We start from the raw sequence: 13,710 nt of genomic DNA, 5'->3' as shown, positions 1-13,710 counted from the left end.
TGCATTGCACCTGTTACCTTTGCTGTTTTGTTTCCAGACCATGCTTGGAAAAGCCAGAGCAGTTCTGTCTCTGTTGAAAACTCATGGGCTGGAATTACTGTGCCAGGTTAATTTCCACTAACTCCCAACAACTTTTCAACTGTGCACTGTTGCTAGAATGTGTATACATAACCCGAAAAACCACCAGCTAAACTTTCCCTGCTAATTGCTCTGCTGTCTCTGCAATCATTCAATTAAATAACACAGCCAATATTGCTGACAGACAGTCCTGTGGAAGTTCATATGCTTCCCATAATGCCCCACTATCCTAAACCAACACTCCTGCAAGATGCAGATACAACACTCAAATTTTCTCATTTTTTTGGACACATGGAAAAAATTCATTATACTGATTTTTTGTTATGTAAATCAAATAGCGAGTATCAAAAGCCATATCAAAATTTTGATTGTAAATCAAGGGATCCCTGTACACATGCACATTTCAGTTTTATATATACATATTCATACAAAGTAAATTAGATGTGGATGTTTAAAGTAAGCATCATCCCCTTAAACAAAAAGCTGTTGAAGTACAGGTATATAAGCTTTCTAAACAGTATATGTAAGTATACAATGTATGCTCTGTTAAGAAATCTTACGTAATTCACAAACTTTATGTTTAAGGGGATTATGACCTTAAACATCCACATGGAACGGACTTTGTACAATTAAGTTCTGGCGTTGCAATAAGCTTTATGCTGATTCCTGCATGAGTCAGAATTTTTGTTTGGGGCCAATGGAAAGAAGTGTTACAAGTTCAAATCTCAGACCCCCTGTAGCACATTAAAAGCAGAATGAAGAAGGCTGTAGGCTGAGAACAGATCATGGAATGATCATTTTTTCACAGGTGTTGGGACCACTTTTTAAACATGGCTCTTCAAGCTTAACATTTGCACCATCAAATGAAATGTGAAAGGTTTCTGCGGACTTCAAAGAGAATAGTATGTCACTGCAGATCAATATAGGAGCCCCGTGTTACATTTTGAGTTTGCCTGATATCAGAACAAGTTCATGAGGAGCAGGTTAAACCCTCAGTACATGTTGCTCTTCAATGCTCTAATATAGCCCTTATTAGGTGATGAATGACAAAAAAGACACACAACTGGAGGGGTATCATTAAAAGAAATACAGAAAATATTATGGACAGGTCATATAAGCTGTTGTGTGCTATTAACCCAGAATAAATTTTGAGGTTTTAGAGAACATTCACACCAATATCACCATGTTGTAAACACATTTTAACATTTAGTAAAATGTTTGTCTTACTTAAATTTTAAAAATGTGTTATTAAAAGTGGAATGTTTCATAAAAACAAATTGTATAGCTCTTTCCCATTACCCTAAATGAAAACTAACCGTAAAAAAAGTTGGGATACTTTATAAATGAGTGACTCAAGAAACATTGCCTGAAGACAATTAGTAAGTAGATGGTTGTGTGATGTGTCAAGTCTTACTTTCCACACTGCCAAAACTGAGGGGTGGACAGTGTACTCAGCTCACTGACATCATAGGTCAATTGCTGGTGTAATCAATTATGAGCTAAATGACTTTACTCTTGTTATTAAAATGTTTTAAACCCAGCGGAAGTTAATGAAGCATCCTGTTAGCCTTGTTTCATTGGCCCCTCTGGCCTATCCAGGAAACAGATGCTTTCATTAGAATTAATGTCACCCTTTTTTCATCCTGTGATGCACTCAGGGCTACTATCATTTGCTGACTCTCTCTGCTCAACTAAGTATCAGGGTGTTTGAAATGCAAGCAGAGTGGAATCCTACAGGTCTTCCCAAGAGCTCCTGGCTGTTGTCACACACATAACACTTCTGAGTCTCATATAAATGTCAGAAAATTCATTACTCATTTGAAAGACAAAGAACAGGTAGTGATGCTGGAGGAAGAGCTGTGGCTACAGTTTAATTAGCAGTACAATTAGCAGGCTCAAGCTAATGACTCTCACCATACCATGGCCTATCTAGGCACACAGTTTAAAAAAAAAAAAAAAAAAAAAACTCAACTCCTCAAATATACTTCCTGCCTTTTATTTAAGTTGTGTAAAAAAAAAAAAAAAAACAGCACTAATTCATTCATTCACTCATTTCCACTCATTCGTTCAGCCCCAGTTCACACACTTCACTTGCACAATACATTCAAATATATAAAAATATAAATGAAAAAAATATTTAGAAACATTGCATAATTGCCAAATCAAAGGCACTTGAAGGAGTATTGCTTTTTGGAGTGCTGAAGAACAGTTATTGCATTATGATTGTGCAACAAAAGTTTGAACACTTTTGCTTCTCTGAAACAAAAAAGTCTTGCACTTGTTCCCTGAACAACAATGGCTTCAATTTTTCCATCAGCTGAATGTCCTCCTATAAACCACACAGAATGTGTGCCGTTTCAACGTGTTCAAGGTGCAGATAAAAGGTAAGGTACATACTCTGCCTAATACCATTCCTGGCACACACTGCATAACCAGCAGTGGTTACAATAAAACATTTGGCGGAGTTCTTCAAAAAAAAAAGTCCCACTTACTGTATGAACAATTCAGGCACTTGTTATGAAAAAAAACACTGCTTGAAAGGTTAGAGTTAAATAATTAAAAAAAAAAAACACTGTTTAACTGAAACAAATGAGAGAACTGGTAGAAAATACAAAATTGAAATGAAACGGTTTTGGCTTTTTGGTTGCATACAGTCTCAAAGCTGGAAGCTCCACTGGAGTAGTAAGAGTCTGTGCAGAGGCCTCATCTCAGTGTGCTACACAGCAGCCAGATTCCTCATGCTTGTGCAGAAGGGACATTCTGGAGAAGGTTTTCGAGCAGTTCTTGCATTGGTACTTTTTCACATCAGAATGGGTTTGTAGGTGAGCCCTGAGGTTGGACCTGTCTGCAAAAGCTCGGCTACAGTGCGGGCACGAGAAGGGCTTTTCACCTAGAAAAAAGAAGAGAGACAGAGAGAATGCAGACAGATGGGTTAACATAACATAAATCTAAGTCTGCGTCATTCCTACAAACAACTCCCTGTTCAAAACCAAACAATACATCAACTACAGAGGCACAGGGATGAGACCACACATGGTTAACTGTAGTGCTCCTCAGTCCAAAGTGGGAATGCAGGTGGATCCTTGTCCACCATTAGTGCAACCCCTTCATTAAAAATGTATCACATACTTATTATTGTGTGTTACAATGTTAAAATAATTCCAGCTTGACTCTGATGCCTTTCCACCAACTTAGCCTTAGGTGGATGTTGCAGAAGTTACGTAGCAACTTATTTCCTTGCATGTAGTAGAAGTTAAACACAGAAGTAGAATACACAGAATGCGTACAAAGAAGAGTACTGAGTGAGGGTAAATGCTGGGGCACGTGCGAAGTGTAGCTCCTACCAGTGTGTGTCCGGATGTGTCCCTGGAGCAGCCACGGTCTGGAAAAGGCTTTTCCGCAGATTTTGCAGACGCAGGGCAGCGTGTGGGTCCTGATGTGCATCTTGAGCGCCCCAAGGCTCACATACTCCTTTTCGCAGTATTTACAGCTGAAGGACTTCCTCGCCTGCGCGTCGCAGTGCAGCTGCTTATGCTTTAACAGTCCGGAGTAGGTCGAGTAGGACTTGTTGCACAGCGCGCATTGGAACTTCTCGGCCTCGGCGGCGTGCGGCTCCGTTTCGCTCAGCTTCGCGTGCAGTCGCTCGTCTCCATCGCTCACGGGGCTCGCGGAGCCGCTCGGGGCTTTGGAGGACGTGTCAGAAAGCGGCGGCGGACTGACGCGTCCTAGCGACGAAGGGTATCCGGATACGGGGGAGAGGTCGCTGGGCAGCGGGGAGAGTGGCAGGCTGCTGGTAGTCCACACCGTGATGGGGTTATACGCCACCGAGCTCAGCACCTCCGGCTGGGGGATGGCGGGCACCGAGAAACTCTTATACAGATACGGCGAAATGAACACTGAACGCAAACAAACAAACGTACAACGTGTTTTAGAAAAAAAGGCCATTCCACCGCAAAAAAAGTTACGCTACAACAGAGTTGTACGCAGCTTTGGAGAAAAACATAAATTAATCTGTGTAAATCTCTAACTTTTACATCAGGCAAACATGGTGAAAATATGGTGCACCGCTATGGAGATGTAACTGTGCAGTTAAGTTAAGTAAACATGCTTTCTGACTATCGATCACATATGACTAAAGCTCGAACAGGCAAATCGATATTAAACTCTCTTGTAACTGCTACGCTTATGTTACATTGACAAATTAGGCAGCAACGCCTTACAGACAAGTTTAGCTTGAACAAAAAAAATCTTAAAATAATTAGATTATGTTTTACCTGTGGGGCTGTCCAGTTCACTGTAATTAGGCTTCTTAGCTGAGTTAAAATGTTTCTTAACAAGAAAAGAGCGAGGCATGTTGGAAAAATAACAGTAAAAGGCCCGTAAGTAAGGGAAAGGCGTTTATAAATATAACGGTCCCAGCCCAACGGTGAGAGAGACAAATCAGTGCGAGCTCACAGATTCCTATTGCACAGTCCAAGGAAGGGACATCGTCAAGTGCACCGCTCTAGTGGCACTATGGCAGAAATCCGTTTTGAGCAGTAAATAGTCTCTAGTCAGGTGCAGGGGAGGAGCCAAGGCCGCATATTTGCATATCATAGATTCCTTCAGTCCAATTAAAAATGCACTTTCTGTGGGCGGAGCTCACATCCACCTTCTGGCGAGACAGGTGTTTTCTGGGAGGGAAAAAAAAAAAACAAAGCAGCCGTGGAGGGCCTGGGCGGGTGGTTTGGCTGGATAGGTTTGTTTGGACTTGTTTCAGAAAAGCGCGCTTACAGTGACTTTGCATTCCAGTGCAGAGCCACTGGAATGTCCGTGTTCTCGAGAATGAGCTTCTGATTGATCAAAAGTCTCACCGAGGTCACCCTCCTCAGGGGATGCTGTGTAGTTGTAATGTGTAGTTATGTGATAAACATATACCGTCATAATGTAAAAGTTGTATTTTTCGAAGGAATTTCGCTTCGCTTCTCAATTCCAAAAATACATGTTTAGCACAATTAACTACGTAAAAAGCAACGTAAAACTATGTAGTCAGATTCAGTAACGAAGTACAAAGTATTAAATGTGCAATGGGCCTCACCTTGCCCGTGTGTGCAATCCCAAAACACACAAAGAATTTAAAAGGAAAAAAAAAAAAAACATTCATTAACTGTCATTAATCCTCACGTGTGCGAAGTCCTGAATAAAAGCTGTAAACTTTTTAATAACTATCAATCCGACACTACAATGTGAAGTAGGCTTAAAATAAATAAATGCATAATACATTAATACATCGAAAAGGAAATTACACTATGGGGCATTCATTTTCAGTATTCTTCCGACTACAGTTGACGCCTAGATTTGATGACGCCATTTTAATCCCATCATTCCTTTCTGTCTCAGTGGAGAAAATATCCTTGTATGTCGACCTCTAGTGCTTAGGTTATTGATTACTTCTGATATACCTTATTCCAGTATAATTTCAGTCGATGTTCTAGCACTTCGTATGAAAATACCACAGTGATATTTTAAAGGTGTACAGTTATTAACACAATGCATATTTTTAAATAAGTTCGGAAATATAGACGACATTCCATAGGCTGGTGTCGACACTAAGATTATTTCTTTGGAATAATGCTTGGTTGTATCATACCTCCACCTGGCGGTATATTAAGGTATGACATTTATTATTAAATTCATTTATTCTTGAAACCCGGAATATAAAAATGAAAAAGGTGTTTACTATTGTAAACTGAGTAGGTCTTCTAAACTCTATAGATTACTTTTAATAGATGATAGTTTAAAAAAGAATAAGCTAAATGTTAGCTAAGCAATAAATCGCTCTCTCTCATTTCATCCCTATATTGGGAAATAAGTCCTCAACCATTTGTCAGCATCTCTCCTTATCATTTGCATTCTTGAAACAAAGCAAATGGAGTACATCCATTCCTCACAGAGCGTTTAAGGGGTTACTTGCAATAACACCTTTAGGCGAATTCTTGTTATGAGGGATCGAATTATGAAAATAATGTAATTGACATTTGAATGAAAAAACATTTTTATGAATGATAGTAATAATGTGAACAGATGTAATACTATGTATAAAAAATATTTCTGGCTTACAGGGGGTGCAGTAGTGCAGTGGGCTTGGCTGGGTCCTACTCTCTGGCAGGTCTGGGGTTTAAGTCCTGCTTGGGGTGGCTTGCGACAGACTGGGATCCCATCCTCGGTGTGTCCTCTCCCTCTCCGGCCCTATGCCCTGTGTTGCCGGGTTGGGCTCTGGTTTGCTGCAACCCTGCTTGGGACAAGCAGTTTGAGCCATTGTGTGTGATTTTAATATTGTTTTTCATTCATTATCAATAACTCATTGTCTACTGTGGTCTAGAGTCTTGGAAGCACAGGGTCAAAGTACACTCAAGATGGAGACATTTTGATAATTTGGTTAATTGATGTTTATACTATACCTTAACCACTTAAAATTATCTTAGATGTATAACATATGTATATGGGTAAAATGCTGTAAGTAGCTTAACACTATAAATCACTTTGGAGAAAAGCATAAGCTAAATAAATAAATTAAATCATTAAATTCTACAACATAATGTCAGGGTGTCCATCTGTTATCTAAAACGTAAAAGAATTTGAGTTATGCAACATGACAATGATTTAAAACACCAAAGTAAATCAAGAACAGAGAGGATCCAACACAAGAAATTCCATATTTTACATTTGCCTAACCTTAGCCCCAGTGAAATGCCTGATCTGAAGCAGGCCGTAGAGTCAATACATCACAAAAATACACATGAACTGAAACAGTTTTGTATAGAGAAATGGACCAAAATACAACCTAACCCCTGCGCAGGTCTGATCAGCAGCTACAGATAGCGTTTCATTAAACTCATTCCCAGTAAAGGAGATTCTGCTTGTTACTCAATACAATATGAGGGTTCACATACCAGCAAAACAAAAAGTATCTAAAATATGTATAAAAAGTGTGAGAATATGATATATTTTGAGTCATATTATAAGTACTGTATAATTCTCATTGTGCAGTGTGGCGAAGTGTGGTTGTAAGGTTGTAAGGTAGTTTCTTCAGTGAAAAATCATTTACTTAACTTTTCAAACTGCAGTGGCAAGATGTAAGGCTTCAATTATTCAACTGAATTAGTGGCTGTAAATTTCCTGTAGTCTGTGATGATATGTGGTAGTCCCGTGATTAACTGGTGTCTTCTCCAGGGTGTATCCTCCCTCACAATCTGTACTGGATCACATGGACCCTACACTGGACAATTGGTTACTGATAATGAATCAATACACTAAAGCTGCTAGTCATTGTAAGGCAATTAAAAAGATTGGTTAGAGGTAATGGAGAACTACTAAAGCACTACAGCAGTTTAGATTATTGCATATGGGTTATTTTAGACTTAGAGGTGAAGCATCAAGATCTCAATTAATTTCTTACAGATAACTAGTTCACAAAGAGAAATGTTTCACGTTAAAATGCTTTCTGTTAAATATATGCATCCTGTTCTATTTACTTATATGCACTCAAACAAAATAAGGGAGTAATACAGCATAAGTGTATGTATGTGCCATTAAGTCTGTCCTGACTTATAGCAACTACCCATGGAGTTTTCATGGTAAGGGAGGAATGGGTGTGGTTTTGACATCGCCTTCTTCTTTACATGTCTGGAGGTGCGTGCAAACATAGGGAGAACCATGTAAACACTACACACCCTGTGCAGGACTCAAGTCTCATACCTGCTGAGCACTTCGGGAGCAGTGAGGCACCAACTTTAGCTGCTGTGCCACTACATCCACCATGTCATGTCTAAATAAATTTTTTAAAAAAAACCTAAAAGCTAAAAAGTAGCTAAATATAAAAATATGTTTCAAGAAAGGGGGCGCAGTGGCACAGTGGGTTGGACCACAGTCCTGCTGTCCGGTGGGTCTGGGGTTCGAGTCCCGCTTAGGGTGCCTTGCGACGGACTGGCGTCCCGTCCTGGGTGTGTCCCTTCCCCCTCCGGCCTTACGCCCTGTGTTGCCGGGTAGGCTCCGGTTCCCCCGTGACCCCGTATGGGACTAGCGGTTCTGAAAATGTGTGTGTGTGTGTGTGTGTGTGTGTGTGTGTGTGTGTGTGTGTGTGTGTGTGTGTGTTTCAAAAAAGTGTGTAAAATGAAAAAAAAAAAAAAAAGGAAAAGGTAAAACTGTTTCCTCAACAAATGGCCTCATGAAACACATGTGATTTGCAAAAATGTCTCTTGTAATTTGTGATAATCATTGGGGAATTATAATTAATCCATACCCTTGTACTGCACTAATCCATTTAGCAGAACCATATATCACATGTGAGCTATCCACACACACACACACAGAGAGTCCAAAACCACTTGTCTCCTATGGGGTCTCAGGGAGCTAGAGCCTAACCCGGCAACAGAGGGTATAAGGCTGGAGGGGGGAGAGGACACACCCAGGACAGGACGCCAGTCCATTGCAAGGCACCCCAGGCAGGACTCAAACCCCAGACCCACCCGAGAGCAGGACTCAGTCTAACCCACTGCATCACCCCAGCCCCCTATGTGAGCTGTGCAACAATTTGTTTTGCAATCAGCAATACATCATAATTATATATGCACTTCTTTTTTGAAAACCAAAACTGCATAATTACTCATTTAGTTCTGATAGCTTTGGCAACCATAGAAGCAATCTAAAAGTACTGAAATGAGTCCAAATGAGACAACAGGATACGTTACACAATTTCAGATATTGTAGATCATGTAATCAACCATATGTTGAACATGGGGCAGGGCAGGTGATGTAACCTTTGACTGTTTAAAAAAATCTCAGAAATGACAAGTGACCATTAATGAATACAATCATATTTATGTAATATGTATAGTACTATGAATTGTACCCCAGTCATGCCGCATGCATGGTTTGCAACTGAACAGGTATACTTTTCCAAAATGAAGTATATTTTGAATGTACATATCAAGCACAAAATTGTAGACATTTATGTCAAAATATGGTATTAAATTGTCATATCTGAGATGAGAAAAGGCATAAAGGAGGAGCTTTTCTTCTTCATGTGCTAGTATTCTATATGCTGTATATTTTTTAGAGCTTTGTTAACCAGAGCAGGGGGTGCAGTGGGTTGGACTGATCCTGCTCTCCAGTGGGTCTGGGGTTCGAGTCCTGCTTGGGGTGCCTTGCGATGGACTGGCGTCCTGTCCTGGGTGTGTCCCCTCCCCCTTTGGCCTTACGCCCTGTGTTGTCGGGTAGGCTCTGGTTCCCTGTGACCCTGTATGGGACAAGCGGTTCTGAAAATGTGTGTGTGTGTGTTAACCAGAGCAATTAGGCAAAGTAGGTAAAACTGATGCCTCAGAGCTCCTGATCTGCTTGGGTGTGTGGTTTAAGTCCAGTGTGGTGGCAAACTAGTGCTAGCAAACCATTTCTGTTCTACCCTTGCCTAGGTGAACACAACTGATTGCTGAAGGTCAGATTTTATATGATGCCAATTAGCCACCCATGGTTTTATTGACTTTGAAGATAAGCTTTTTTTAAAGAAAGAAATCCACACACACAATCTGAAACTGTTTGTCCCAAACAGGGTTGTGGCAAACAAGAGTCTAACCCAGCAGCACAGGGTGCAAGGATGGAGGGGGAGGGGACACACCCAGGACAGGACACCAGTCTGTTGCAGGGCACCCCATGTGGGCCTCAAACCCCAGACCTACCAGAGAGCAGGACCCACTCAAACCCGCTGCACCACCACACCCCGCTAAGGAAAAAAATCTATATGTGATATATATATATATGCATAAATATATGATCCTGCTGTTGTACACCCTTACCCTGGTGTACAACCTAATTAATTTTTAGAAATCTGTCCGCAACAGATTATATATTCCATTCCCAGACTGATAGAAGTTATGACAGCTTTTAACATAGTTCTTGAAATTTTACTTTGATAAGTGTGTTCACATTTGACTGTTGTAATGTTGAAAGAGAAGAAGTTCAGAAAAATGTCTACAAAGTCTCTGTCATCATATGCACTGTAAAACAATCTAGACATAGAATTATTAAACATTAACATTTACATGAGACACGTTGCTGCATAAAGGTTTATCCATGGTTCAACAGTTTCTAATCACAACAGTTTTAAATATCTACATTTCATGTTTATCATGCTCTTAAAAGATTAGCGAAGTGAATCTGAAAGAGGTGAGTTTTGAGACCCTTCTTAAATGCAGAGAGAATGAGCAGTTCTCAGTGAGAAAGGAAGGTCATCACACCACATCAGAGCCAGAACCAAAAATCTTTCTGTTTTTGATTTTTGACCTTTTGTTTGTGGGACCACCAAACGTGCAGAGATGGAGGAGCATAGCAGTCTGTTAAGGTTGTGTAGTGAGTGATCAGGTCTAGTAGATATTGGGGAACAGATCCATTGATGGTATTGTAGGCCGTAACCAGAGTCTTGAATTTGATCCTGGCAGCCATAGGAAGCCAGTGCAGAGAGTCGAGGAGGAGTGATACATGGGAATTCTTCTGCAGGTCAAAAAAAAAATTCATGCAGCAGCAGTTGCTGAATGCTCATGCAGTGTTCTGAATCAACTGTAGCGTTTTGATGGCAAAGGCAGGTAGGCCAGACAGGAAAGAGTTGCAATAGTCTAGGTTGGATATCACTATGGGCTGGACAAGAGTTGCGTAGTCTGTTGTGAGGTATGGGTGGATCCTGCAGATGTTATGCAGGATGTATCTGCTAGTCCGGGTTGTGGCACTGATGTGTTTAGAGAAAGACAGACTTGAGTCGGTCATTACTCACAGACTCTTAGTTGAGGAGCTGGGTAAAATAAGTGAGTTGTCCAGTTTGATAGAGAGTTCTCGACAGGATGATGGGCCAGCTGGGAGGTGCATGATCTTTGTTTTGAAGAGATTAAGTTGTCGGTGGTGATCAGACATCCAGGCAGAGATGTCTGAGAGGTAGGAAGGAAATGTCTGTAGCTCCAGGCAGAAAAGAGAGGAAGAGCTGGGTATTGTTGGCATAGCAGTGGTAAGAGAATCTGTGGGAGGTGATGACAAGGTCAAGAGAAAAGATATAGATTGATAAGAGTAGGAAGCCCAGTACCGACCCCTGTGGGATGCCAGATGAGAAAGGCTGAGGGGATGACTGGGAACCCCGCCAGACCACCTGGTGGGATCTATTTGATAGGTAGGAATCAAACCATTTCAGTGCAGTTCCTTTGATTCCAAGTAGTCCAAGGGAGGAGAATAGAACTAGTGGTTGACATGTTAAATGCTGCAGACAGGTCCAGGGGGATGAGAACTAAGGTGAGGGAGGCCACTCTTGTCAACAGGAGAGCATTTGACACTGCTAGGAGAGCTGTCTCGGAGGGATGTCCAACTTTGAATCCAGAGTAATACCCACCGAGGAGATCATTCTGGCTGAGGGATGCAGATAGTTAATCATAGGTTGCCCATTCCAGAGTTTCTGACAGAAAAGGGAGGACCGAGACTGGTCTGTAATTTTGGACTGAGTAAGGATCCAGAGAGGGTTTTTTTTAGCAGCGATGAAATTAGAGCAGTTTTGAAGACAGATGGCAAGCACCCAGCGAGGGGTTGATGATCTTAGAGGTGAAACAGGTAGATTGCAGGAAAATATCCTCTAGAAATGGCGAAGAGATCGGATCGAGGGAGCTGGTGGTGGGTCTGTGTGTCAGCAGCGGGTCGGAGATTTGAGTTTCAGACGGGATCAAATGTGGAGAGCGTGACTTTGAAGGAAGCATGATTAGGGCAGGTAAATGTCGAGAACTTGTCTGTAATTGAGTTGACGTTGTCTCTGAAAAACAAGGCAAAATCATCAGCAGTGAAACAGGAGAGAGAAGGAGGTGGAAGGCACAGCAGGGATGAGAAAGTGGCAAAGAGTCTATGTGGTTTGTTAATAGCAGACTGCAGTTTGCTGTGGAAGAAGGTGGTTTTTGCTGAAGAAACAGCAAAATGAAAGGTTGCTAGGAGATCCTTGTAAATTTCCAGGTCCCTAAGAGTCTTTGCCACCATTGTTGTTCTGCAGCCTGGATTTTGGTCCTGCTGGCAGATGCTCAAGTTTCCTGTTTCATAGGCTGTAACAAACCTCTACACCACGACAGAAGCTGGCTTTTGAACTTGGTGTTGGTAACAATCAGGCTGATCCTTGTCTTCTTTGGCCTGGGTAACATGATATCCATTTGCAACCATGTGGATACATTCATTACAGAAGAATGTCAGTTTTTATGAAGCGACGTCTGAGGACTCGGATCACGGGCATTCAGTGTTGGTTTGTGGCCTAGCCCTTTTCGCACACTTATTTTCCAGGATTCTATGAATCTCTGAATGATGTTATGGATCATAGATGTTGAAATCCCAGATTCCTTTTAATCATACATTTGATAAATGTAGCTCCGTGAAATTGTCCCCCCTACAAACAGCACAAATAAAGAAAACCTCATGATTCATTAGTGGTACACACACACACACACACACACATTGTCTGAACCGCTTGTCCCATACGGGGTCGCGGGGAACCGGAGCCTACCCGGCAACACAGGGTGTAAGGCCGGAGGGGGAAGGGGACACACCCAGGACGGGACAACAGTCCGTCGCAAGGCACCCCAAGCGGGACTTGAACCCCAGACCCACCGGAGAGCAGGACCCGGTCCAACCCACTGCGCCACCGCACCCCCTACATTAGTGGTACATTTGTGCTGTAAAAAATTAGAACTTGTGCTGTTGTTGTTTCCAATAAGTGATGTCACTTAGTCCCCCTACAACGCCCCAGAAACACAAATTTGGGCTCTTTCATTTGTGCAACATTTCTGCCAATTTGTGCCATTTAAACCGCGGTTGTACCTCTGTTACTTTTTTAAATAGAAAGGGATATATTACACATGACATCACTCTGATATTTCAGATTTCAGGTATTATTGATTATATGACATTATTTATGGAGATATTCATAATTTGGATATTATAACTTCCAGTCTGTATAATACTACTGCCTTTTACCTGTTCAACTTAATTCACCAGTCCATGTTGTGGTCGAACACAATGGAAAAACTGGTGCTGTTCAGTGAACAGTATTGATTCACCCAGGTCGACACAATGAGTGAGAAAACCAACACTTTACAGTTAACGTCAATGTTTTTTTTTTTTTTTTTTAATGAACAACAGAACTGAAAACATGAAAAATTCACAGCAATTTTTCCTGTGTACACAACACCTGTAAAACGATGCCAACTAAACAGAAAACAAAGGCACAGACACACACAGACACACATATTGTCTGAAGCCACTTGTCCCAAGCGGGGTCATGACAAGCCAGAGCCTAATCCAGCAACACAGGGTGCAAGGCTGGAGGGGGAGAGGACACACCCAGGACAGGACATCAGTCTGTCACAAGGCACCCCAAGCATGACTTGAATCCCTAACCCTCCAGAGAGCAGGCCCTGGCCAAACCCGCTGCGCACCACGCTCCCCTAATTAAAATGCAAGGTCTTCCATTTTTTTTTTCATAGAAGGAAATCATTTTCTATTTTGATTGTTTATATTATACCTGTATATAGTACATTTACTTATTTAGCACATGCTTTTCTCCAAAGCAACTTCAAATGAACTCAATGT

General features: G+C 41.4%; 1 protein-coding gene across 1 annotated transcript; it reads right to left on the bottom strand.

Annotated features, from left to right (window-relative positions):
• Positions 1–2,071: 2,071 nt before the first annotated feature.
• Positions 2,072–4,584, bottom strand: snai2 (snail family zinc finger 2). Its single transcript, XM_018727879.2, has 3 exons — positions 4,353–4,584; positions 3,423–3,974; positions 2,072–2,968 (listed from the first exon to the last, which is right to left on the bottom strand). Exons 1-3 carry the CDS (start codon positions 4,429–4,431, stop codon positions 2,787–2,789), a joined length of 813 nt encoding a protein of 270 aa, XP_018583395.1. The 5' UTR covers positions 4,432–4,584; the 3' UTR covers positions 2,072–2,786.
• Positions 4,585–13,710: the final 9,126 nt, after the last annotated feature.

The sequence above is a fragment of the Scleropages formosus genome, chromosome 16 (assembly GCF_900964775.1).
Source record: "Scleropages formosus chromosome 16, fSclFor1.1, whole genome shotgun sequence".
In the NCBI taxonomy this organism is placed as follows: domain Eukaryota; kingdom Metazoa; phylum Chordata; class Actinopteri; order Osteoglossiformes; family Osteoglossidae; genus Scleropages; species Scleropages formosus.
Note: the sequence above shows the minus strand (reverse complement) of the source record. Positions and strands in the feature narration are given on the sequence as shown.

What these genes read in the sequence shown, in the direction of transcription:
- snai2 (XM_018727879.2), bottom strand. Translation starts at nt 4,431, where the DNA reads ATGCCTCGCTCTTTTCTTGTTAAGAAACATTTTAACTCAGCTAAGAAG. An exon ending in TGAACTGGACAGCCCCACAG is followed by an intron (nt 3,975 to 4,352) that starts GTAAAACATAAT and finishes GTTTGCGTTCAG; the next exon opens with TGTTCATTTCGCCGTATCTG. An exon ending in ACACATCCGGACACACACTG is followed by an intron (nt 2,969 to 3,422) that starts GTAGGAGCTACA and finishes TCTTTTTTCTAG; the next exon opens with GTGAAAAGCCCTTCTCGTGC.